Consider the following 24251-nt stretch of genomic DNA (forward strand, 5'->3'; position numbering starts at 1 on the left):
GTGTCAGAACCCAGAGCAAAGAGAGTGTGGATTTTATGTGATGCTTATCACAGATTTCTGAGTAGGAAAGTGATATACAGAAGGTTTTTAAAAAATGTTTATTTACTTATTTTGAGAGAGAGAGAGAGAGGGCATGAGAGCAAGCAGGGGAAGGACAGAGAGAGAGGAAGAGAGAGAGAATCCTAAGCAGACTCTGCACTGTCAACCAGAGCCTGACACGGCGCTGGACCCCATGAACCCACACACAGGGAGATCGTGACCTGAGCCGGAATCAAGAGTTGGGACATTTAACCAACTGGGCCACCTGGGCAACCCCCAGTGCCACACTTCTAACAAATGGCCAACGTATGCAATTTCCAGGCATGGCGGCCTCCACCTTGCTTGGGGTGCACTGTTTTCTGCCCGCATTTGCTTGTTTCCAAGCCGTCTGTCTGGAATCTTCTTTCACCAGTGCTGCCTCAAGACTCCCACACACCCCTCAGCCAGAGTGCCTCTGTTGCTCTGTCTCAGCCCAGACTCCTTACCATGTTTCTCAGAGCTCTGTCTGCCCTTGTACCTCATCTGTCTTTCCCTCTACTGTGCATTGGCATCATGAATGAAATCCATTCTGCTATCTTGACCGCATGGCTGGTTTTCTGCTGGTCTTGACCTCTCATTTCTGACTGATGCCTGGCCCCGTAGGCTGCTTATCCACTAGCTGCCCCCTCCTCACTCCCAGGGTGTTTTCTTTACCCCTTGGCCCACCAGTGCGGCCAAATTAGCACTAGTTTTAGCTCTATCCAGGGATGTCCAGATACCGGCTAGTCATGATCTTGTTGAGGCAGGCAGATCCTAGCTTCCTATTGTTCTCCTCTTCTCTAAATCAGAAGGGGCACTTGGGTGGCTCAGTCAGTTAAGCTCCAACTTTAGCTCAGGTCATGATCTTGTGGTTCATGGGTTCAAGCCCCACGTCAGGCTCCATGCAGATAGCTCAGAGCCTGGAGCCCGCTTCGGATTCTGTGTCTCCCTCTCTCTTTGCCCCTCCCTGACTCATGCTCTCTCGTGCTCTCTCTCGCTCAAAAATGAATAAACAATAAAAAATGAAAAAAAAAAGAAATAATGGGTTTTGTTTATTTTTCACTTTTGGACTAATGCAAACTCCAAATGTCTCTTATCTCACTGTAAAACCCTTTAGTCACTGTGCACTTATCTATGTAATATACTAGTGTATACTACTTGAGTATTTGTAACAGTGCATACTATTTAAAACACTTCTATACCTTTTTTGATTTCCTCCTCACAATCACTCCCATGGTGATCATAAAGAGCATTTTCCTTATTTTAGGAATAAAGAAAGAATCGAATTTTTAGTAAGAGTCTTACTATTGGCCAACTCCTCTGACATTTTTTCCCCTTGATTTAAAAATAACTGTTTAAGGGGGGCTTGCCTGGTTCAGTCAGTTAAGCTTCCAACTCCTGATTTTGGCTCAGGCCATGATCTCACAGTTCATGGGATCGAGCCCGTGTCAGGCTCTGCCCTGACAGCACAAAGCCTGGTTGGGATCCTCCTTCTCCCTGGCCCTCTGTCCCTCTCCCACTTGTGTGGGTGTGCTCTCTCTCTCTCTCCCAAAATGAACAAATAGATAATCTTTAAAAAATATCGTTAAATATTCAATAGTGGTGCTGTGGACTGAACTGAGTCTCCACACAGTTCGTATGTTGAAGTCTTAACCCCCACTGTGCCTATTTGGAGAGCCTCTGAGGAGGTAATAAAGATTAAATGAAGTTAGGCAGCGGCATCCTGATACGACAGGATTGATGTTGTTATAAGCAGGAACGCCTCAGTGGGCACACGGGGAGATGGCAGCCACCTACAAGGTAGGCAGAGAGGTCTTGCTGGAAATCCACTGCTCTGGTGCCCTGATCTTGGACTTCCAGCTTCTAGCACTATGAGAACATAAATGTCTGTAGTTTGGGCCACTCGGTCTATGGCAGTTTGCTATGGCAGCCAGAGCTAAGACAAGTGGTAATCTTCAATAAAGAATAGTTTTGAGCACTTAGAAAAAGAAGTAACTCTATGGAGTAAAGCTTGGTTCTGTTTTACTAATTTGTAACAGTCCTATGATATCATCGCTCTCAGACAGGAACCACATTTTTCTTAGGGTTGGACTTCAGATGAGCTTGCTCCAAAGCCTCCTGGTTTCCAACAGTTACTTTATTCCCCACCCCGCTGCAGGGAAATAGGGTAACAATTGTGTAATGTAACTTAACAACTGAAAAGTGTAACACACCTTTCCCTCTTGTCTAATCCACTTCTCATTAAAAGCAACCAGTAAAAGGGGAACCTTTTTCCTACAAAGAGCAGATAATGAATGATGTCCACGGCAGTGTAAGTTCTTGGAAGGGGGAAGAGTGTGCATGTGTGTGTGAGTCAAGTGCAGGGGTACTCAAGGGCCAAGGCCACTGAGGGCCTCCAAAGTCCTCTCATGCCTTACAGTGTCTGATTCAAGCCCCACTTCTTGAACCATTTCAATGTCCCTCGAATGTCTACGACTTTGATCACCAGTACCATTTAAAAAAAATGTTTCTTAATTGATTTTGAGAGAAAGAGAGAAAATGCAGGGGAGAGGGAGAGAGAGAGAATCCCAAGCAGGCTCCCCGCAATCCTCACAGAGCCCGATTCGGGGATCTCATGAACCCAAGAGAGATCTTGACCTGAGCCAAAATCGAGTCAGGTGTTTAACCTACTGAGCCACCCATGAGCCCTCACCTGAACCATTTTTATTGCAAGCAACACTTCTGAACTTCTATGCTTGTAGAAGTATGTCCTGAAGCTATGTGTCCTCTCAGACAGATGCTAACCTAGAAGAGTACCCACGGAGTTGGCGTGAAGTGGGGGAGGGCTGGTAGTCACGTATGAGAAATAATACCCATTAAAAAACCCCATTTTGCTCTGTGCTGACAGATGCAATTACAACAAGCAATTAATAATGGCTGAACTGAACGGGGAGTGGGGTACTTACTCCGGGGGCCTCGACGGCTGGTCATGCTCAGGGGACGAGTGTCAGAATCTTCTTGCAGCGGCTCTGGCTGGCTGCCTAGGTGGGGATTTTCAGACACCATTTCCTCAGGGCCAGTGGTGGACAGCTGTGGGCAGAGGGGCAAAGGTGGACACAGATCCTATCTGGGGATAAGGTGGGTCACTCAGCGAGGGGACAGGCCTTCATGCTATTCAGATCTAGATAACCATGGTGCTGTCCCATCAGAAAAGGGGTGCCAACCCTGAGTTTGTCTAAGAGGGTTCTCATGAAATTACAGAGGCATCCTCCAATAAAATAAATATTTTCACTATTTCTTGAATAATGTGCAGACCTTTGCAGAAATTGGGTGGAAAAGCGAAGCAGGAAAGTCAGGGCCAAACTATATGATCCCAACTCCAAATCTTTTGGAAACAGCTGCCAAAGTGTCCCCGGATAATTCAGGGCAAAGAACAGCCTGTGGTCCCTTCCCCAGGCTCAGAGGAGGGGAGCTGGTGAGCGGAGGTGACAGTGGAAGCCAAGGCTGAGCGATGGCCTTTGGGGCCAGATGAAGGCTTGCCTCTGAACTCAGATGAACTGAGGGAATTGGGGCAAGTTATTTAACCTCCTAGCTTCCTTCCTTCACCATCGGTAAAACAAAAGAGATGAAAATAGCCCGTGCACTGAGATGCTGCTTTGTATTAGCCATCGTGCAAAGCACAGAACATTGTGATTCAAATAAATGGCCAGCGGTGGACCGGAGGCACGACTGAAAAAAAAACCCCTCCCAAATTCCATTCTGAAGTGACGCTGGGCTTAAGAAACAGTACTCTGGATTTCCTACAACGCCCCCAAATCTCTCCTGCTCCGCGGTCCGCAGTCTGGGCTCCAGCACGGGTTAGATCCCGGAGACGGTGCCTAGGGGTGCAGTGCCTGGTGCCATGTTCCCCTCCCCATCCCTCCTTTTTCTCCTGTGCCTGTAGCCCTGTAGCTAAGGACTTACACCCTTTCCGTCCGGACTCTGGGTCCCCTGCCCTGGCTGCAGAGCCTCCAGGAACCCTGCAGGAAGGGGTTAAACCTCCCTGAGTGGCCAAACAGACTGGCCACGTGGCTGGCAGCGCCTCCTGCACTCTGGCCACCTCCCCTCCCCCGGCTGCTCCATCCCAGCTGCAAAAGCAGAGGTCACCCCTCAGCACAGCTGGTCCCAACCTGAGTGTGCTGGGGGCTGGTGGGGAGGGGGGGCTCAGAGAGGGGGCTTCTCCCCTGACTTCAGCTCCCTTGGTGCCTTCCCCCGCTCCACAACTCCCCACATCCCCGCCACCCTCTCCAGGCAGCCCCATCACGTGGATGCCCGCTCAAAATGGCGCTCCCTTTCTTCCCTCCCCTGCTGGCATCTCGATTATTCCAAGCAAATTGCCCCTCCAAAGAGATCTTCCCTTCCTCCCCTCCTCGAAGGACAAGGGCTCCTGACCAGGGGAATTATTTACCTTGAGAAGGTTGGCCTTGCAGGGGTATGCTCCCAGCCCAGGAGGGTCACTCCTGCGGAGGAGAGCTGGGAGGGGGGGGGGGTGCTCTGGTTTAGACCGAAGCTGAGCTCAGGCTTGGAGTTGGAGAAAGGGGGAGCTGCCCACGATTAGTAATCCTGCACTGCCCTCTATCGCCCGCCTCAGTTCATGGCCTTGGAGGACAACAGTAAAAGGACTCCTTCCCTCTTTTCTGGACTTCTCTCAGGAAATGGGAGAACCTCAGAGGGAAAATGCTCAAGGTACTGACCACAGCCTCCTTGTGAGGGTCACTCTCAGGCCCCACCTAGGTCCCACACCCCGCACCTTCCACCTGCAATCCTGGCTTTTCCAGGGTGCCCCTCGGAGGATGCGTCGTCCCCTGCGGGTGCCCGCACATTATCAGTCGGCAGCCCAATGCGCAGGCAGACACAGGGTCCCTGGCACCACATACCCGTTTCTTCCTTTTTTGTCTTGCAGTCTTCTGCCTTCCCACACCGGCGTCCTCATCATTTTCGTTGAACTCCTTTGGAAAAATGCAAATGGAAGAGTGGTCACTTAGTCTCTGTGTAAGTTGAGAAAGGACAGTAAGAGAGGAAGAGGGATGCATTTTACATATTAAAATTAAAATTGCCATCCTGCCCCCACCCCTATGGTTGAGGGGACAGTTGACACAGATTAAGCAGCTACCAGCATCTACTCTTCTCAAAATAGACATGGTCTTGAAAAGTTTTATCCAAATGGAAACATCATAAATAAGATGATCTTGGAGCCTCCACTGTTCACTCATACAACATCCACCATGCTTCTGGCCCTGGAGACATAGAGATCCTTCCTGCCCTCAAAACTCGCAACCTAATGAAGGCCAAGAACAAGGGAGCCTACCAGGACAGCCGGTCTGGCCGGACAGAGGACCCCGCACAAGATGACACAAGAATCAAACCAGAGGTTTCGAGGGCCAGGCTCCTCTGCCTCCCAGCCTCAGTCTCAAGTGCAGAATAATGGAGATACATGTTATGAAGTCTCAATGTAAAGGTGATGCTCGAGGGTTTTCTTGAAGACAGAGAAATTCTGTCACAGTGCAAACTTTTTTTCCCCACTTTCTAAAGTTTTAGTGATAAGATGTTAGAGCTGAATGCTCTCAAGTGTTCAAGCTTTAAACCTCTCTGGTCCTTGACTTCTACAAACCGGGGCAAACCACCTCTGGGCATAAAAGAATTGCATATAAGCCTGGAACCTGTCCCTGTTACACTGAATTCATTAGAAGGGTGTTCAAAGCGAAAATGGGATTTTTTTTTCCCTAAATGCTGAGATAATCTCAGAACACAACAGATGGATTTTAATAATATGATTTAAGATTTCAAAGAAAGGTCAAACAAGTTGCTGAGCCAGCCTCCAACTGCACATGCCTGCCCTTGGCCATGGAGGTTAGAGAAGATGAGAATTTTGATTGGCAGAGGCAACCAAGGTCCTGACCAGTGAACGGGCATAGCTTGGGTTTGTGTTTTGTCTGAGAGACCTGATGTCTCGGACTCATCCTCTGGGTGAAAGCCTCATCATCACACTCGGCCTCATGATTCAGGGCTTCCAAGTAGGGAGTGTTCTGAGCTTCGGGGTTCACCAACTTAGATTGTAAGATGCTGCAAACATTGCGGTGTCCAAGTGTGGCCCTTAGTTCACAGCTAAGTTCTCATGGCTTAGAATGGACTTGTAAGGAAATCTGGGTCTTTTTTTTAATTGTTTTATTTTACTTTATTTTATTTTATTTTATTTTAGTTTAGTTATTTAGTTTAGTTTAGTTTTGCTTTCCAATAACATTTTGATTCTCTATTGGTGGAACACTGTCCAGTAAGACTGGAAATTAGATAGAACGGAAACTCCCTGAGGGCACAGGGTTTCTGTTTGCTGCTGTATCCTCAGGGACCAGAGGCACGGTAAGCATTGGTTGCATGAATGAATAAGAGGATATAGATTTATGTGGTTTGAAGGTACGTGATGTCTTGCTACAACTCGATGTGGTTGTAGCTGGGTAATGCGTCCCTTCAGGCTTGAGAAGTACTCTATAGAAAACAGCATTTCTTCTCCATTTCTGCCTCTATGGTCTCAAGTCAGTTGGCCCTGGAGACAGGAGAGAAGCTGGGGTTGAGATACGTTTTCCTATGTTCTGAGGTCTGTGGTCTCCAAATAGGAGATGGCCTCCCTTCTCTGTTCTAGATTGTGTTTAATGATGGTTTGTACATGATGAGTTAGAAATGGTAGGAATCCAGGAGACAGAGAATTTTACTACTGGTTATAATCTACACCTGGTACTGTCATCCTGAATTTCTCTACAAACCCATGGGCTTCAGCAGAGCTGACTCAGTAGCAGAGGTAACTCTGAACAGCTGTGTGTCATGAAATGGTGACCGGGCAGCTTCAGAGCCTTTGTGTAGAGGTAAGCCCCTGGAATGTCTGCAGGGACCCATTTCCAATGCCATCAGGACCCTTCTCCAGCACGTGCCTGACATAGTGCCCTCTGCATCCAGTAGGCGTGCAATAAAGGCCTTTGCTGGCCTAACTTCCTCACTCACAAAGACGGGAGACACAAGTGCAGTATGCACACAACCACACCTCTAGAGGACACCTAAGCAACCACTTACCTCTGTGATTATTTTTACTTTTTCTTCCTTGGGATTCATTTTGGCTGTGGTGTCTGCTCCTGGACAGGAAAAACAAAACAAAACAAAACAAAGCAGAGAAGTCAAGCCTTTGGAAATCAAGGAAACATTCTTACTATTGATAACTCTGAGGCTGGCCTCCATGTTAAAGTAGATGTTTCATTCCCAAGGAATACAGGCTTGCAGACCCAGTTTGGTGGAAATGAGCCCCAGAAGAAAAGGAAGGATGCCAGGCCCTCCTGGCCCCACGGGCCCAGCAATGAACCTGGTGCCACTGGGTAGCAGATGGGAGTGACAAAATTCTGCTCTTGGAGTCAGAGGAGGCCTCCTCACTCTTCCTACTTGGACTTGCTTCTCATTTCACTCACTGAACAGAGAGATGACACCAGAGGGGCTTCCATCCCCTGCCCTTCCCCCACTCTGAGTCAGGTCACATCTTTTGCCTCTACTCATATTGTGTGTGCCCCTGCCCCCATCTAGGCTGGGATGCCAGCCTGTACCCTGGGTCCCAGCATATCCCTCCTCTGCCACCAAGAGCCAACAATTTGCCCATTTCCCCTGGATAATCACTTCTTCCTGCTCTATTGGCCCATTTTTCCCCATGAACAAAGAGCTGTGATTGGCCCCTTCTTTAAAAGGGCTGTCTCCGGACTTCACTTCTCTTTCTAGCTAGTGCTCTATTTGTCCACCTTCCACAGGAAAGCTCTTCACACCTTCACTTCCTGGATAGTTTTGCTGGACCCAGCACCTCCTGAAACTGCTCTTGCCGGGGTCCTGGTGACTCTGCATCACCACATCTAACGATTAGTCCTCGGTGTTCATCTTATTTGACCCTCCGAGACACTTAGTAATGAAAGTGATCCATCACCTGCTTTTTCTTGAACTAATTTCTTCACTTGACTTCTGGGGTGTGTTCTTTCTTGGTTTTCATTTTACTGTCTCTCAGACTCCTAAGCTGGTCTGTCTACATCTCCTCAATCACCACATGTGGGTCTCTGTTTTGCCCGTACCCATCCCTGTCTCTTGGCTTTAAATGCCATCTGTCTACTGATACCCCACACTTACACTCTGGGCCCACACACCTCTCCAGAGCTCCAGACTCAAATATCAGGGCGTTTGATGGGTACCTTCGCTTAGCACAACATGCCTCAGATGAAGCTTCTTCTCATCACCTCCATATATGCTTGTCCTGCAACCTTCCTTGTTGCAATAAACAGGACTCATTTGTCTTAGGCCAGAAACCTTCGAGTCATGCCTGACCCTGCTCTGACTCTCACATGGCACACGACATGCAATCCATGCAAATCCTGACAGCTTTGCTTTCAAATTAGATGGAGAATCCAACCAACTCCAAGTCCAATGTTACCACCCTGTCAGGCACCGTTGTCTCTCACATGGCCTCTTGCAAGACTCTCCTAATGTCTCTGTTTCTCCCCTTGTTCACCTACACTGAAGAGAGTGAATTGTTTAAAATTCAGGCACAGTCATGTCATTTATGCACTCAAAATTCAATGACTGCTTTTTCCAAAACCTTCTCAATTGCTTATGAGGCTCTGCATGATCTGCATGTGAATCCTCTGGCCCCAGGGCCTTGGTATTTGCTGTTCCCTCTGCCAGGGACCTGCTTGCCCAAGATACCTACAAGGCTCTCTGTCTCTTTTAATCCCTTGAAAACTCTACAGAGACCCTTCAGAGAAGTCTTCCCAGAACATTCATAATATAATGATCATCTGCCTTCCTTACCTTCCTGGAATTCCCTATCTCATGATGATTTCTTTTTCCATAGTACTTCTCACCAGCCGACATATATATTATTTGTTATTATCTGCCCATTCCTGTTAGAATCTAAGCTCTAAGAGGGCAGAGTGGTTTGTTCATTGTTTACCTCCAGAGCCTAGGAGAATGGCACATAGCAGACACTCAATAAATGGGTTTCAAATGAATGACTAAAAAAATCACTACTTATTTATTGGTTGCACCTTCCATGGCCACATTCTGGAGCCCTTTAAATTTTCATTGTCCTCTCTGAGTCACTGGGAAGATCAAAGGAGAGAACGTGGGGAGAAACATCGGGGCTGACAAGTCATAAGCTCTTCCTAATATCTTGGAGTCTGAATCTCTAATAGGCCTTGTCATTTAAGCAGCTCATCTGAGGTGTTCAAGGTTGCACTGACCCTGAGGGGGAATTAGCATATTAAAGAGAATCAAAGCATCTGGAAATCTCTGGTCTCCTCTCCAGACCTCCTCACCGGCTACCAGAAACGGAGGAAGGAAACTGATGTCAGCAGATCAGAAAATAAAAGGATGAGGAGGTGATCTAGATGGAATGAGAGGCAGAGGATAACAATGAAATGCCCAAGGACACAGAAGCTCTCTAGTAAACAACTCTGGTAATTATGAGCTGGAGAAAAAAGAAGAAAGGTGATGTATTTTAGGAAAGAAAGATTCTTTCTCAATAAGTAAAAAAAAAAAAAGTCATATATGAAAGAAATAGAAGTAAAAATGAAAAATGTAACAGAGTTGATTTTTTTCCTCCTCATTTTTTCCTGATCATTACCTTTGAATGAGTTTCTAAGGAAATCAAATGACATCAAAATTTATTTTTTCATGAGCACAGTTCCTAAGAGAAGATAAATCAATACTGCTTGGCTTTAATATACAGTTTGTCATCACCAAATGCATTGAGTACTTGTTAATATATTCCTATTGGCAACATCAAAATAAGAGGCATGATTTACCACAGACTTATTTTGTGCTATCTCTAGATGCACGGTATCCCCAGACCTTACAACAAGGCTTCTAGTGCAGTTGTACGCACATCAAGTCACCTATGAGGGACTAGGGTTTCCTCTGAGGTTTACCTCCGGCAGGATACACAATTTGTCCGGGGTTAGAGTTATTAAATGTCACATTCAGAATTTGACCCCAAGACTTGGTGATTTCACAGTCTTCCTCCCCATGCCGCTCTGCCTCCCTGTCTCGCCATTGACGCCTGTTCTTGTGATCATATCAGGAAGCAATTTATGCTGGTCCACTCTTCTGGAAATATGTATACTTGAAATCTGTGGAGTATTACCCCAGTGAGAAAGGGCTCTGGTTACTTTATAATTTAAATGTTTTTATTTATTTTTGAGAGAGAGAGACAGAGCATGAGCAGGGGAGGGGCAGAGAGAGAGAGGGAGACACGGAATCTGAAGCAGGCTCCAGGCTCTGAGCTGTCAGCACAGAGCCTAATGCGGGGGCTGGAACTCACTGACTACAAGATCATGACCTGAGCTGAAGTCGAGGCTCAAATGACTGAGCCACCCAGGTGCCCCAGGCTTTGGCTACTTTAGGCCAATGATTTATTTAACTTAGTGCAGAAAATCAAAGACAATTTTCTAAGAAGCTACTGCTGAGACCTTCATCTGAATAAACGGACTGTCTCTGAGTGTGAGGAGAGGGTCAGAATCCCATCCAGAAGGCCCTGTGACAAATTCTACGGGATGTAGGCCAAAGACTGTAGGACTATGATAGGAGATGCACTGCATTTGACTTTGGGCTGCTTGAAAAAATAACACAAGGGGGCACCTGGGTGGCTCAGTCAGTTAAGCGGCTGACTTCACTTCAGGTCATGATCTCATCGTCTGTGAGTTTGAGCCCTGCGTCGGGCTCTGTGCTGACAGCTCAGAGCCGGGAGCCTGCTGCAGATTCTGTGTCTCCTTTCTGCCCCTCCCACTCTCCCACCTCTGTCTCCGTCTCTCTCTCTCTTTCTCTCAAAAGTAAATAAAAATTAAAATTAAAACACAAAACACAATATGAGCATCCTATTCCAAAACAGTGTGAACACAGGTGTATTGAAATAGTGAGAACTTTGTACAAAACGAAATGAACCTGGGTCCCAACTCCAGCTCTATTTGTCAGCTGTGTGATCTTGGGAATGCCTTGACCTCTCTGAGATACATTTCTTCACCTGCAAATTTGCAATGATAATTCTTACCTCCAAAAGTGATTATCCTATAAGGGCTAAATGATAGACTATATGGTAAAATGCTTAGCATGGACCAGGCTCTCAATATTAGTGTGATTATTAAGCAAAGGTGGTGTTAGAGGAGGAAAGTAGAAAAAGGAGTGGGGATGGAAAAAGAGCTTAGGGAACAGAAGGGGGGGTCACAAGAAAGACCTGAGGTGACATTCAAGTTCCTCATTATCATCTCTTGTTACCACCTTCAACCTTCTGGCTCCAAAACCCAAGGTCCCCTTTTTCTCTTCCACCAGCTGGGCCCTGGGGAGTTTCCTTTCTCTTTCCATTTATGGTGCATCTGAAGCCCTTCCCTGCCCTCACGCCCATGGGCATTTCCTCCCTATGTATGGTGCTTACCTTTGTGTGCCCTTGCCTGTTAAGGTTGGAGCCTGGGGCCCTGGCAGGTGCCACACACACTGCTTCTAAATTCATTATCTGATTCTACAAGGCCTTCCAGCCACAGCTTCCCTTTGTCTAACGTTAGTGACAGATAGCTTTTATGGAATCTCTCAATCAGCTCTATGTAACACACATCGCCTCAGAAGAGCACACATAAGCGCCATACTGGAGCTGCACTCTGTGGTATATGCCCATGCCTACGTGATGAACTAAGCAATCCCAGGCCATCTGCTGTGTGTGAAGCACGTCCGAGGCTTTTGTAAATATCTATGGCACTTAGCTCATTGTACCATTAGCCTCCATTTATAGGGCTGTCTTCTGAGTAAACTACGCTTCTGACCTGGTTCTGATGCATTTCCGCACACGCTGAACTTCAGCACATTGCCTGGTGCCTTGTTCAGGCTCGATAAACGTGTGAGTGAATGACTCTTTAAATGAGCTCGAGGAGATAGAGAGAGATTTCATTCTGGAGCTGAATTTATTTGCAGAAGGGGTTATATGAAAATCCAATCACAGATGTGTATTTCCCACTAGACTTTATTAGCTTTCCATAGTGCCTCTTTGGAACGAAGGCAAACTATCAGCATAAACAACAGCCTGCAGATTTTCTTGTGGTCTTTCGGAGCAGTGACCTCCATCCCTTTGTCTGTAACGGCTCTTCCTCTGCCTATTGCCATGAAAAGTGAAGTCTGCAATAACTGGCACTTTGCCCCTTGACCCAACTCGAACTGAGAGGCTCGGAGATGCAACACGCAGCAAATGTTTCTGGGAGACAGGAATGCAACAGGAGGGTAGGAAAGTCCCAGGAAGGAAGCGCAGCCCTGTGGGAGGGATTCCACCCAGGGGCAGTGACAAACCAGCCTTACATTTCCTGTAAAACGGACACCAGACTCAAATCAAAGCAGCCCAAGTAACGCTCTTTGATTCAATTCCACAAAGTAAAACGTAAATCATAGCAGCGAGAGCCCCTACACTTACAATTGATTAAATCAGCTCAGGGGACGGAGGGGTTAGAGAGGCTGAACTCCAAGCCGGGGTAATGGAAGGCAGGATGCCCTAGCTGCAGCCCTGCTCCCAGGAAGAACTCGTTACCTTAAGGAACTTTGCAAAGCGCTTTGCAGATTCCGCTTCCTGGGATGAAAGGAAAGTGGAGAGAGCCAGTCTTACTGTCGAATCTTCTGAAAGAGTCCAAAGGGAAAAGCTGAACGTTGGGGGCGGACCCAGGGCTGCTCCCAGGGAGGCTGAAGCCTTGGGAGCAAAAACACCCGCTTAGCAACACGTTCCTAAGGGAGGTCACTCTGGCTTTTTTTTTTTTTTTTCTTTTAAAGTGACAGGTGACTTCCAGTATCGGAGCACAACCGTGTTGGGAGAGTAGAGGAACACAGCACAGAGAGGAGCCAGCTTGGGGCAGCTGATCAGAAATGAGGTGGGGCTTTAAGAACCATGCCCTCCTTTATGTCATCGGGGTCGCTGGGCATTTCTGGTAAAAGACAGGCGATGCTCCGAGGCGGGATGTTTAGAATCATGAAAGGTCACCGTGACAGGACAGTGCATCTGACTTATTTGCAGCAAAGGTTCTGTGGCGGTGCTCCTGGGCACCGGTGAGTGTTTTCCAGTTAAATGTGGAGGCTGGATGTCCAGGATTAGTCTTTGCTTATTCTCTGAATCCCAATGAGATTGCTCAGAGAGGATAGAAATGGTATTGGCTCAGAAAAAATCAAAGGTAATGGGAGAAGAGGCAGAGCAGATGGAAGAGTAACGGAATGGACAGACAGACCAAGGAAAACCACACTCCAACCTTTCTGGGGTGTGTGTATAAGTGTATCCATGCGTATCCGTGTGTGTGTGTGTGTGTGTGTGTGTGTGTGTGTGTTTCTGTGTGCCTTTGCATGTGGGGGGAAGAGAATATGGAAATGAGCCCATCCATTCTGCAGGATTCCAGAGAGGGTCAGGATTAAGTTCAGGGGGGTGGGGGTTTAATTGAGTCCCTTCAAAAGAAGGTATGTTGGAATCTTCACACCCAGGACCTCCAAATGTGACCTTTTTTGGAGAGAGGGTCTTTACAGAAGCAATCAATTTCTTTTTTTTTTTTTAATGTTTTATTTAGTTTTTTGATACAGAGAGAGACAGAGCATGAGAGGGGGAGGGGCAGAGAGTGAAGGAGACACAGAACCAGAAGCAGGCTCCAGGCTCTGAGCGGTCCACCCAGAGCCCGATGTGGGGCTCGAACCCACGAATGTGAGATCTGACCTGAGCCGAAGTTGGAGGCCCAACCGACTGAGCCTCCCAGGTGCCCCAGAAGCAATCAATTTCAAAAGAGGTCCTTAGGGTGGCCCCTAATCCAAGTGACTGTGTCCCTATAAAAAGGGAAAATCTGAAGAGACAGACATACTCACCAGGAAGATGATGTGAAGACCCAGGGGGGAGCAGAGTCTACAAGCTAACAGAGGCCTGAAGCCACCAGAAGCTGGGAGAGAGGCCCAGAACAAATTCTCCCTCACAGCCCTCAGAGGAAACAGATTCTGCCAAAACCTGATTATGTTTTATATTATATTATTTTATTTTGCTTATTTTTTATTTTGTTTATTTTTAAATTTTTTAAATGTTTATTTTTGAGAGACAGAGAGAGACAGAGTAGGAGTGGGGGAGGGGCAGAGAGAGAGGGAGACCCAGAATCCGAAGCAGGCTCCAGGCTCTGAGCTGTCAGCACAGAACCCAGTGCCGGGCTCGACCCCACAAACTGCAAGATCATGACCTGAGCCAAAGTCGGATGCTTAGCTGACTGAGCCACCCAGGCGCTCCTATTTTGCTTATTTTTAAATATTTGTTTATTTATTTATTTTTGTTGATTTACTTCTTTGAGAGAGAGAACGCACAAACATGAGTGGGGGAGGAGTAGAGGGAGAGAGAGAATTCCAAGCCGGCTCCGCGCTCAAAGTGCGCAGCGGGTGACTTGGGCTCCATGTTATGAACCGTGAGATCATGGGCTGAGCCGAAACCAAGAGTCCGATGCACAACCGAGTGAGCCACCCAGAGGCCCCTCTTTATTTTGTAGCACCTGACTTCTTACCTCTAGTCTCCCCAGTAGCAGGACAGTGTACTTCTCACTACGTATGCGGGACTTTGTCACAGCCTCCCCTGGAAACTAATCCAGTCAGATACCAAGGCAAGTGGAGCTGAAAATTCAAGATGTGAACAGCTATGCATAGAGGAGTTAGGTCCTCAGGATCCTCCCTTGCCCCTGGCAGTCTGGAGGTACACTCATCCCCCTCACTGCCCCTTTTCCGTCCCCCTCCCCCACCTTAGAGGCCATCGGAGGCTACTTCTCTAGGGAAGTTGAGCCCCAGACACTCTGGTCGCAAATTTCCAGGTAGAGCAGAACGTGGGTGTGACTCAGGGCCGACAACTGAGAAGGAAACAGAGAGGAGGCAGGGCCCTTTCCTTCTCACAGAACTGATGTAACCAGACATACACCTTTGGCTCTCCTGTCTCACCTCCACCAGCACCAAACTAGAAAACATGGGAAACTGTTTTCTGGAGACACTGAATGGTCACAAAAAACAGAACTCAGATATTGATATTTCTGGATCCTCCATTGAAAAACTAGCATATTGCCCTTGTGAAAAAGCATTATGAAGAAAATGAGGGAAATCTCAGGCTAAGAAATAACACACTTGTAGTTATAGAAAGAGAGAAACAAGGGATGCCTGGGTGACTCATTCGGTTGAGCATCTGACTTTGGTTCAGGTCATGATCTCACAGTTCGTGGGTTCGAGTCCTGTGTCTTACTCTGTGCTGACTGCTAACTCAGAGCCTGGAGCCTGGTTCCGATTCTATGTCTCTTTCTCTCTCTGCCCTTTCCCTGTTCATGCTCTGTCTCTCAAAAATAAATAAATGTAAAAAAATTTTTTTACAAAAGAGAGAACTGAGAAAATGAGAAGGTAGGATTTATCAAAGAAGTAATATAGAAAAACTCTTAGAGGTGAAAGAGTAAATCATTAGATTAAAATATACTACTTAGTATCTAATAATGGATATTATTAATATATAATATTATATATGGTATATAACAGATAATATAATAGAGGAGACAAGGAGACAAAACTTCTCAGTTTGTGCTTCACTTGCAGTGGGAAAAATCTTCTTCAAAGAATTCATAACTGTTGTCTTATGCTACATACACTCTTTGCCTTATTCGTGCTATCTATATTGTTTTGAAATCTCCCAAGTGACAAATTAAAAACATTTTTTAAGTTTATTTTTTGTCTAGAGAGCGACAGATATAGCATGAATGGAAGAGGGGCAGAGAGAGAGGGAGAAGAGAAAGAATCCCAAGCAGGCTCTGTGCTCACTCATGTGATGGGGGGGCTCAGACTCACGAAACTGTGAGATCATGACCTGAGATGACACCAAGAGTTGGACGCTTAACCTACTGAGCCACCCAGGTGCCGCATAAGTCACAAATTTTCAAAGGTTGTCTCTGGCTACTGCATTCCTGTGGGGTCAGGCAAACACAGATACAAAACCTTCCTGGAGGATTATATCTTCAAGTACTCAGTTCAGGAACGCTGTGGATAAACCTTGTTGAAGATGAGCTCACAATCCAAAATTAGCCAACACAGCAGGAAATAATCAAAAGTCTGCAGACAATCAGAGGGCACAATTAAATATGCAAGAGGTTCTGATCATACAATAATCAGATGGAGAATGTTAAAAAAGCAAAGATCATAAAAGAATTTATAGTTAGGCTTTGAAAACATGAAAGAAGAGGAGATACTATCAACAGATAAGGCAAATGTGAAAAAGGATCAGCTAGAGCTTTTAGAAATGATTGATAAAGTCCTGACTTTTTAATTTCATTTTATTTATTTATTATTATTATTTTCTAATGTTTATTTTTGATAGAGAGAAAGAGAGAGAGAACAAGTAGGGGAGGTGTGTGAGAGAGGGAGACACAGAATCTAAAGCAGGCTCCAGGCTCTGAGCTGTCAGCACAGAGCCCAATGCAGGGCTCGAATTCATGAACTGTGAGGTTGTGACCTGAGCCGAAGTTGGACACTTAACCAACTGAGCCACCCAACTGCCCTAAAAGTCATGAATTTTTTTTTTTTTTAAAGCAAATGAAGGGTCAAACTACCTGTGACAGAGCTGGAAAGAGAATTAATGATGTAAAAGAGAGATTTAGAAAATTAAAGTGTGGGATGAGAGATGGACAATGTGAGGAGACATGGAGGAGCACTGAGGAGGCACGCATGTCCCATGAGCCCTGCGGGGGGGAGGTGGAGGGGGACAGAGGTAAGGGCTGGATCTGAAGAGAGGAATCTTGGTCAACTTCCTTAACTTTTCTAGGTTTCAGTTTCCTTCTCTATAAAATGAGGTTAAAAATAGTAACTGCTCCAGAGGGTTGTTATGAGGCCTAATAAGTTAATATTTGTCCAGTCCTGGCATACAGTAAATTCTGTAAGTCTTACTAAGTGCAAAAAAAAATTGAATGCTGTTGTCTTAGTTAACTCAGAATAACTACTTTCACAAAATACTGTTGACTGGATAACTGACACAACAGAGTTTATTTTCCATGTCTATAGTCTGGAAACCCAAGGTCGAGGAGACAGTGGATGAATTTCTGGTGAGAGTGCTCTTCTGGCTTGTAGGTGGGCCCCTTGTCATATCTTCACGTGGCTTTTCTTTGGTGCATTTGGGTGGAGAGAGAGAGAGATAACTCTCTTCCTATTCTTGTAAGGCCACTGATCCTACTAGATTAGGACCCCTCCCTTATGACAGAATTTAACCTTAGTGACCTCCTCAAATCCCTGTCTCCAAATATTGTCACATCAAGGATTAGGGCTCCATCATGTGAGTTCTTTTTTTTTTTTTTTTTAAGTTTTTTAAAATTTATTTTTGATACAGAGAGAGACAGAGCATGAGAGAGGGAGGGTCAGAGAGAGAGGGAGGCACAGAACCGGAAGCAGGCTCCAGGCTCTGAGCTAGCTGTCAGCACAGAGCCCGACGCCGGGCTGGAACCCACGAACGTGAGATCTGACCTGAGCCGAAGTCGGAGGCTTAACTGACTGAGCCACCCAGGCACTCCAACATGTGAGTTCTGTGGGGAGACACAGTTCAGTCCATGCTTATTGTACAAGATGTTTATTATATGAGATCATCTATTTGAAGTGATCAACCATGATAAGACATAGGGTCTGTTCACCACCCCTATGCTAATTAACCTTCTGATCATGACTTTCTGATATTTTAGTATTTGACTAAACTATACCAGTTTATAAGAATTACATATGTCAGGAAGTTCTGAAGTTATTAAAAAGCATAATTCAAAAACATCATTTTTTACAAAATTTCTTATACAAGCAAAATAAATTGAATATTGCAAATTTGTTTTAAATCAAAATGCAAAAATCTTTCTTTTAGGTAAAATATTCTGAGCTAGCTAGACTTTTTAATCAAGCACAAGTGTTGAATTACATATCATAAGCTTTTATTCCTGCAACTTTTGAGATAGTCAAATATGATTTTTCTTCTTTCTTCTTTTGATGTGGTGAATTACAAACAGGCTTTTTAATGCCAAGTTTTTCTTGCATTTCTGGGATACACTAAACTTGGTCAAGAGAATTAAAAAATTAATTCTTGGGTTTAGTTACCACTATTTGGATTTTATTTTTGCCTTTGTGTTCATCAGCAAAATTGTACTTTTGTTTTTCCTTTTTTGTATTGTCCTTTCTTTAATTTAGATAAAAGGATATTTGAATCTCAAAAAAAAAAAAAGCAGACTAATTTCTCTGTCCCTCTATCTCTCTCCCTCTCTGTCTCTGTCTCTATTTCTCTCTCTATCCCTCTCTCTCTCTCCCACACACACACAGAGGAATGTGCACACATTGTATGTTGTGAACTTTTCTCTAAAACTGGATCTGGTGAAATTATTTTTTTGTGTGTTAAAGTAACATATAACATAAAATTTGTTGTTCTAGCCATTTTCCCCAGTTTTATTCAGATATAGCTCATATAAAACATTGTGTTAATTTTAGGCATGCAATATAATAATTTGATACAATTGCAAGTTGATCATAGTAAGTCTGGTTGCCATCCATTACCTCACATGGCTACATTTTTTTCTCCCAATGAGAATTTTTTTTGAGAGAGACAGAGAAAGTCAGAAGGAGAGAAAGAGAGAGACAGAGAAAGGGAGAGAGAGAGAGAGAGAGAGAGAGTCCCAAGCAGGGACCCTGGGATCATGACCTAAGCCAAAATCAAAAGTCCAATGCTCACCCAACTGAGCCACCCAGCAGCCCCCTCTTGCAATGAGAACTTCTATGATCTACTCTTTTAGCAACTTACAAATACATATTTTAGTGCATAATTAATATAGTACCCATAGTAATATGTACAATTAATACAGTACAATTAGTGTACTATATTCCTAGCATAGTGCAACCAGCACCATTATCTGTTTCCAAAATGTTTTCATCACCCCAAAATAGAAACTCTGTACCCATTAAACAATAACTCTGTATTTCTCCCTCTGGCAGTCTAACACAGCCCTTGGTAATATATAATCTCCACTCTCTGTCTTTATAAATTTGCCTAATCTAGTTCTTTCATATAAATGGAATCATACAACAATTGTCCTTTTGTGTTTGGCTCAATTCACTTAGCATAATGTTTTTGAGGTTCATCCATGTCCTAGCACGTGTCAGCACATGGTTTCTTTTTCAAGCTGAACACGATTCCTTTGCAGAGCGACACACAGCTAACTTCTGCATTCGTCTGGTGATGGGCACTTGGGTCGTTTACGCCTTTCCATGAGTGCGCATAATGTTGCAACGAATAGTCACATACAAGTGTCTGTGTCCCTGCTTTCAATTCCTTTAGGCAGTTACCTAGAGTAGAACTGTGGGGTATATCTAGGTTTACCTTTTGAAGGGCCCGCCACTGTTTTCTGCAGTGGCTGAATCATCTTACATTGCACTACTCATGTGCAAGCGTTTTAATTTTTGCACATTCTTGCCAACACTTGTGATTTTCCAAGTTTTTGATTGACAGTCATTCCAGCAGGTCTGAAGGGGCATCATACTGTGGTTTTAATTTGCATTTCCCTGTGACTAGTAACGCTGAACTCTGTAACCCAGCAGCTTTATTGGCCAATCTCGGAACTTCTCTGGAGAATAACGTTACTTGTGGAGGGCAGGGGTGCTTGTCGCTCGGTTTGTTGCCACTGATTCTATTTCTTTGATGCTTATAAGCCTATTCGAGTTTTAAATTTCTTCTTTCAGTTTTAGAATTGTATACTTTTATGAAATTGTTCTCTTCTTTGTTTTTAAATTGATTGGCATAAGGATTTTCAAAATATTCCTTATTATTTTTAAGCTCTGACTTACCTGTAGTTGTATCTCTTTTTATAATTTTGAATAATAAAAATCCCATGCTCTATGTTGGTATGCCCTTCTGGTTGTATAAAAATTTTTTTTAATGTTTATTTATTTTTGAGAGAGAGAGAGAGAGAGAGAGAGAGAGAGAGAGCGGGGCACAGAGCATGTGTGGGGGAGGGGCAGAGAGAGAGAGGGAGATGCAGAATCCAAAGCAGGCTTCTGGATGCAGAATCCAAAGACTCCGGGCTTGAACCCATGAATTGTGAGATCATCACCTGAGCTGAAGTTGGACAATTAACTGACTGAACCACGCAGGCACCCCTTTGTGGTAGTTTTAAAACAAAACTTCCAAGGGGCACCTGGATGGCTCAGTCAGTTAAGTGTTTGACTTTGGCCTAGGTCATGATCTCACAGTCTGTGAGTTTGGACCCCATGTTGGGCTCTGTGCTGACAGTTTAGAGACTGGAGTCTGCTTCAGATTCTGTGTCCCCCTCTCTCTCTGCTCCCCCCTATCTCATGCTCTGTCTCTCCCTGTGTCTGAAAAACAAATAAAATTTCAAAAGGAATAAAAATAAATAAAACAAAGCCTTCAAATTCTTTGACATTCTTCCTGTTGAGAACTGGAGTTTATTTTCCTTTCCCTTGTATATGAGTGGACTTATACCTCATTGACCATCAAGGATTATGGAGGTGATACTGACTTGCTGGCTGATTTCTGAGGCTGAGTCACAAAAGCATACGTAGTTTCTATGTTGCTTGCTAGGACTTTTATACTTCCAGCCTTAAGCTGCCATATAGTTTGATTACTCTGAGGCCACCATACTGTGAGGGAGTCAGGTCACATGGAAAGGTACACACTCTATTTAACAGTTCTAGTCTTTGAGTCAGCCTGGCCAAGGCCCCAGACCTGTACGTCACAGCCTTTGGATATGTCCCTAGACATTAAGTTACTCTAGGGTTCGACTTTTCTCAGTGGAAGCAGCAGATAAGAGATTAATGAATGAATCACGTGTGCTCTGTTCAAATTGCTGGCCTTCAGAATCACGTGCTTAATACAAGGATTGTTTTAAGACACTTCAATTGGGGTCATTTGTTATGCAGCAAAAGTAATTGTAGCAGCTACATCTTTAAATAGATGAAGAAATGAATGAATGAACAAATGAAATACGGTCATTAATTTTTTACTTAAGACTCTAAGGCATATAATTTTTACTTATATACCTTAAAGAAATAAGCAAGTGTATTTAATGCCTGAAAGGGTATGCCACTAAAGCACGGTGCATTTGAACCCCTTTGGGAGATTAGGACACTAGAATCAAAATGGAAAAGTCATGGAACCTGAGATGAGACTACCATGCTCTATTCTCTTTGGAGCAGAGCTGCCATGGCCCATTTATTAGGTCAATAAATTGTTAAAATACGCTTTTCACACGAGAACAGGTGGAACACAAGTTCAGCCTTTAGATGAATGTGTCATTCTTCCTCGGTAATGGGAATTGTATAATATTTTTGTTTGTAGCTGATACTTCCTCTAGGAAAGAAAAATCTGTCACAAGGGAAACACATTGTTAAAATAAAGCTCAACTTGGAAGGTAAAGAATCACCTGTGAATCATAAATTATATAAAACCATGCTCTTCAATATTTGATTTATATTTTCCAATTCCCTGAATTACATACATCTCCCCCTGAAATATGACTTGAACTCCAGCAAATCTGAACCTCCTGTTTCTATAGTAAGTGGATAGAAACACTTATTGACTCAGATATAGTGGTTGTGGAGCCTATTTTTATTTTATAGATATTAAAGCATTTAATTTTCTTCCTCCAGGGCTATGCTTTTCAACCTGTTTTGAATTGCAACCGCTTTCTTCTCATTTGCTTCTTTTCAAAACATTCTCCCTTCCTAAGAGAGCTGTCTAAGCTATTGAGAATCAAAAGCTGGAAGATTCATTTTATCTAGAGACTCATGTCATAATTTGAAATAATTGGATACTCTCTTACATATCAGAGGATACTGCTACTCTTACTAGGAATTGTGTATTCTTATATTCTGATGTTTTTCTTGTTGAAAAGGTAATTTTGCTACAATTTTTATATTCGCTTCTCTCCAGCTACTTCCTTTAAAAACATCTGGCTGCTATGACCTGCTTCACCAGCCTAGGGTATAAATATTATCACAATGTTTCCATTTCCTAACTGGCTGTTCAAAAACGTGCTTGCCTTTATTAGCAGGACATCCAGTGTCTCCCCCTGGAAGCCTCATTTCACTTAGAATGTTCATAAACCTTGAACAATGGCGTACTCCATTCAAAGGGTAGTCCTGTATCCCAACGCCAAAGGAGAGAGAATAGAGGAGTCCAGCTCGTTATGCAGGAGGGCTGGATGCTTTTGCACTCAGATGCATTGATGTGCCTGCTAGTTCAAATATTCATACAGATTCCTCACATTTAAGAGTTCATGGTTTTACTTTTTAGTTTATAACACTGCTTTTCAATCAGTGCTGAATTTGTCCTTCCAGGGGACATTTGAGAAAGTTTGGGGCACTTTGGGTTGTCACAATATAGATAACCTGTCTCCATCATCTAGTGGGTAGAGGTTGGGAATCTTGCTAGGCATCTTTCAAAGCATGGGATAGCCCCCTCCTGTAAAACATTGGCCCCAAATGACAATAGGACCCTGGCTTCTCCAATATGGTTTACACCAATTAATTTTCCACTGTTACCAGCGTCTGGAAAGGTTTAGGACCTCAGTCAAAAGCTACACCTAAACCAGCAATTACACTCATTCTTCCTCTCTCCCCCCAGTCACCTGAGTTCTGATTTGAACCCCGGTTTCCAGTCCCCAGTCCTCAACCCCCCTTTCCTCTTGTTGACTTGCCCTCCAGGGCGCCAAGTATCCCTCTACTCCTCAACTCAAGTAGGACCATCCACATTTATCAGAGATGTTTTCATGCTGTTGAACTTCAGCAGGAAAGAGTCAAGTGCCTAAATCCCTTTCATCCCCATGGAGTTCCTTGGCCACTTTGCGAATTTGTTCAAGAACTACAGGGGTATTCAGAAAGGGCAACATCCTTCACATCATAAAAATCCTGTTGTCTCCCCATTTCCCAGGGAGGGCATGGTGTCTTACATTTGCAAAATCAAGAAGAGTTGCTCAGATGACCCTTCATTGCACCAAGACCTTATCCAAGGAGACCTTTTGGGTTCACTAGACAGAAGAGCTGCTGACAATATCTCAATAAAAATATGCTCTGGGCGCTGATCCGTCTATTATTTTCTCACGTCCTGTGATGCCACAAATTGCAATGTATTTCCTTCAAATATACCAAATGCTCAGTATACTTGGGAAGCATAGACAGTTTGCTAGATGTAATTTATTTATTTATTTAATTTTATTTTTGAGACACAGAGAGACTCAGCATGAGCAGGGGAGAGTCAGAGAGGGAGATACAGAATCCGAAGTAGGCTCCAGGCTCTGAGCTAGCTGGCAGCACAGAGCCTGACACGGAGCTCGAACCCACGAACTGTGAGATCATGACCTGAGCCGAAGTTGGATGCTCAACCAACTGAGCCACTCAGGCGCCCCTAGATGTAATTTAGAAATGACCTTTCTACTAATTCTTGGTCAAGGATTTTCATGGTTTTGCTGTCTGCAGCCATAGCTCTCTGTATGGACGACTGTGCTTTGTCCCTTGGTGCAGAATTCTTGAGGGCTTGGGACAGAGAGAAGGATTTGAGTCTTTATATTGGTACAGATGATACACTGATAGTGGACATTCAGGAGCATCTATACCCCTCCGTGATTACTGTCAAATTGGGAAGCTTTGTTTCTAACATCCTTAAACGAACCAGGGTATAAATAGAATTTTCTTGTACTTGCCTCTGATTTCAATCACTGTTGATGCTTTGGGAAATGCATAACAGATTCCAAATAACTGTCTAGGAGATAGATTTCTAGAGTAAGAGCCATCTGTAAATTGGTAGCTGCCTGTGTTCTCACTATTTGAAGGATGGATTTGGAGCTAAGGGCAAAGGAACACTTGTCACTAGGCACCATTCTGATCTTTTGGGCTTGAACTCTGCAGAGATTTGACATACTTGAGGAACTTTCCAAGGCAGCGGGAAAAGATGGACACTACCAGATGCTGTTCAACACACTGGACAGTGGAGCAGTCCAACGGGAGCCTGGCTAACCTCATGAGGGTGGCCTGTTGGTCCCAAGTGCCATCGTATCTGGTTGGCAGCTTTTGGTCTGCTATAATTCCTCTATGTTTTGGGGAGACTTAAAATCTTTCATTTGTTCCAACATAGTCTC

At 44.4% G+C, this 24251-nt stretch overlaps 1 protein-coding gene across 1 annotated transcript in view; it reads right to left on the minus strand.

Moving 5' to 3' along the window:
- The window catches only part of CC2D2A (coiled-coil and C2 domain containing 2A), a 136881-nt gene extending 124167 nt beyond the window's left edge, over nt 1-12714 (minus strand). Inside the window, exons 1-4 of the mRNA XM_029948558.1 lie at nt 12650-12714; nt 7138-7196; nt 4953-5024; nt 3003-3126 (exon numbers count right to left, since the gene is read on the minus strand). Of these exons, the coding sequence (XP_029804418.1) occupies nt 3003-3126; nt 4953-5024; nt 7138-7176 (235 nt within the window). The 5' untranslated portion in view covers nt 7177-7196; nt 12650-12714. The remainder of the gene's footprint in view (nt 1-3002; nt 3127-4952; nt 5025-7137; nt 7197-12649) is intronic.
- Between the last annotated feature and the right edge of the window lie 11537 nt (nt 12715-24251).

Source organism: Suricata suricatta, chromosome 1 (assembly GCF_006229205.1).
Source record: "Suricata suricatta isolate VVHF042 chromosome 1, meerkat_22Aug2017_6uvM2_HiC, whole genome shotgun sequence".
Classification (NCBI taxonomy): Eukaryota; Metazoa; Chordata; class Mammalia; order Carnivora; family Herpestidae; genus Suricata; species Suricata suricatta.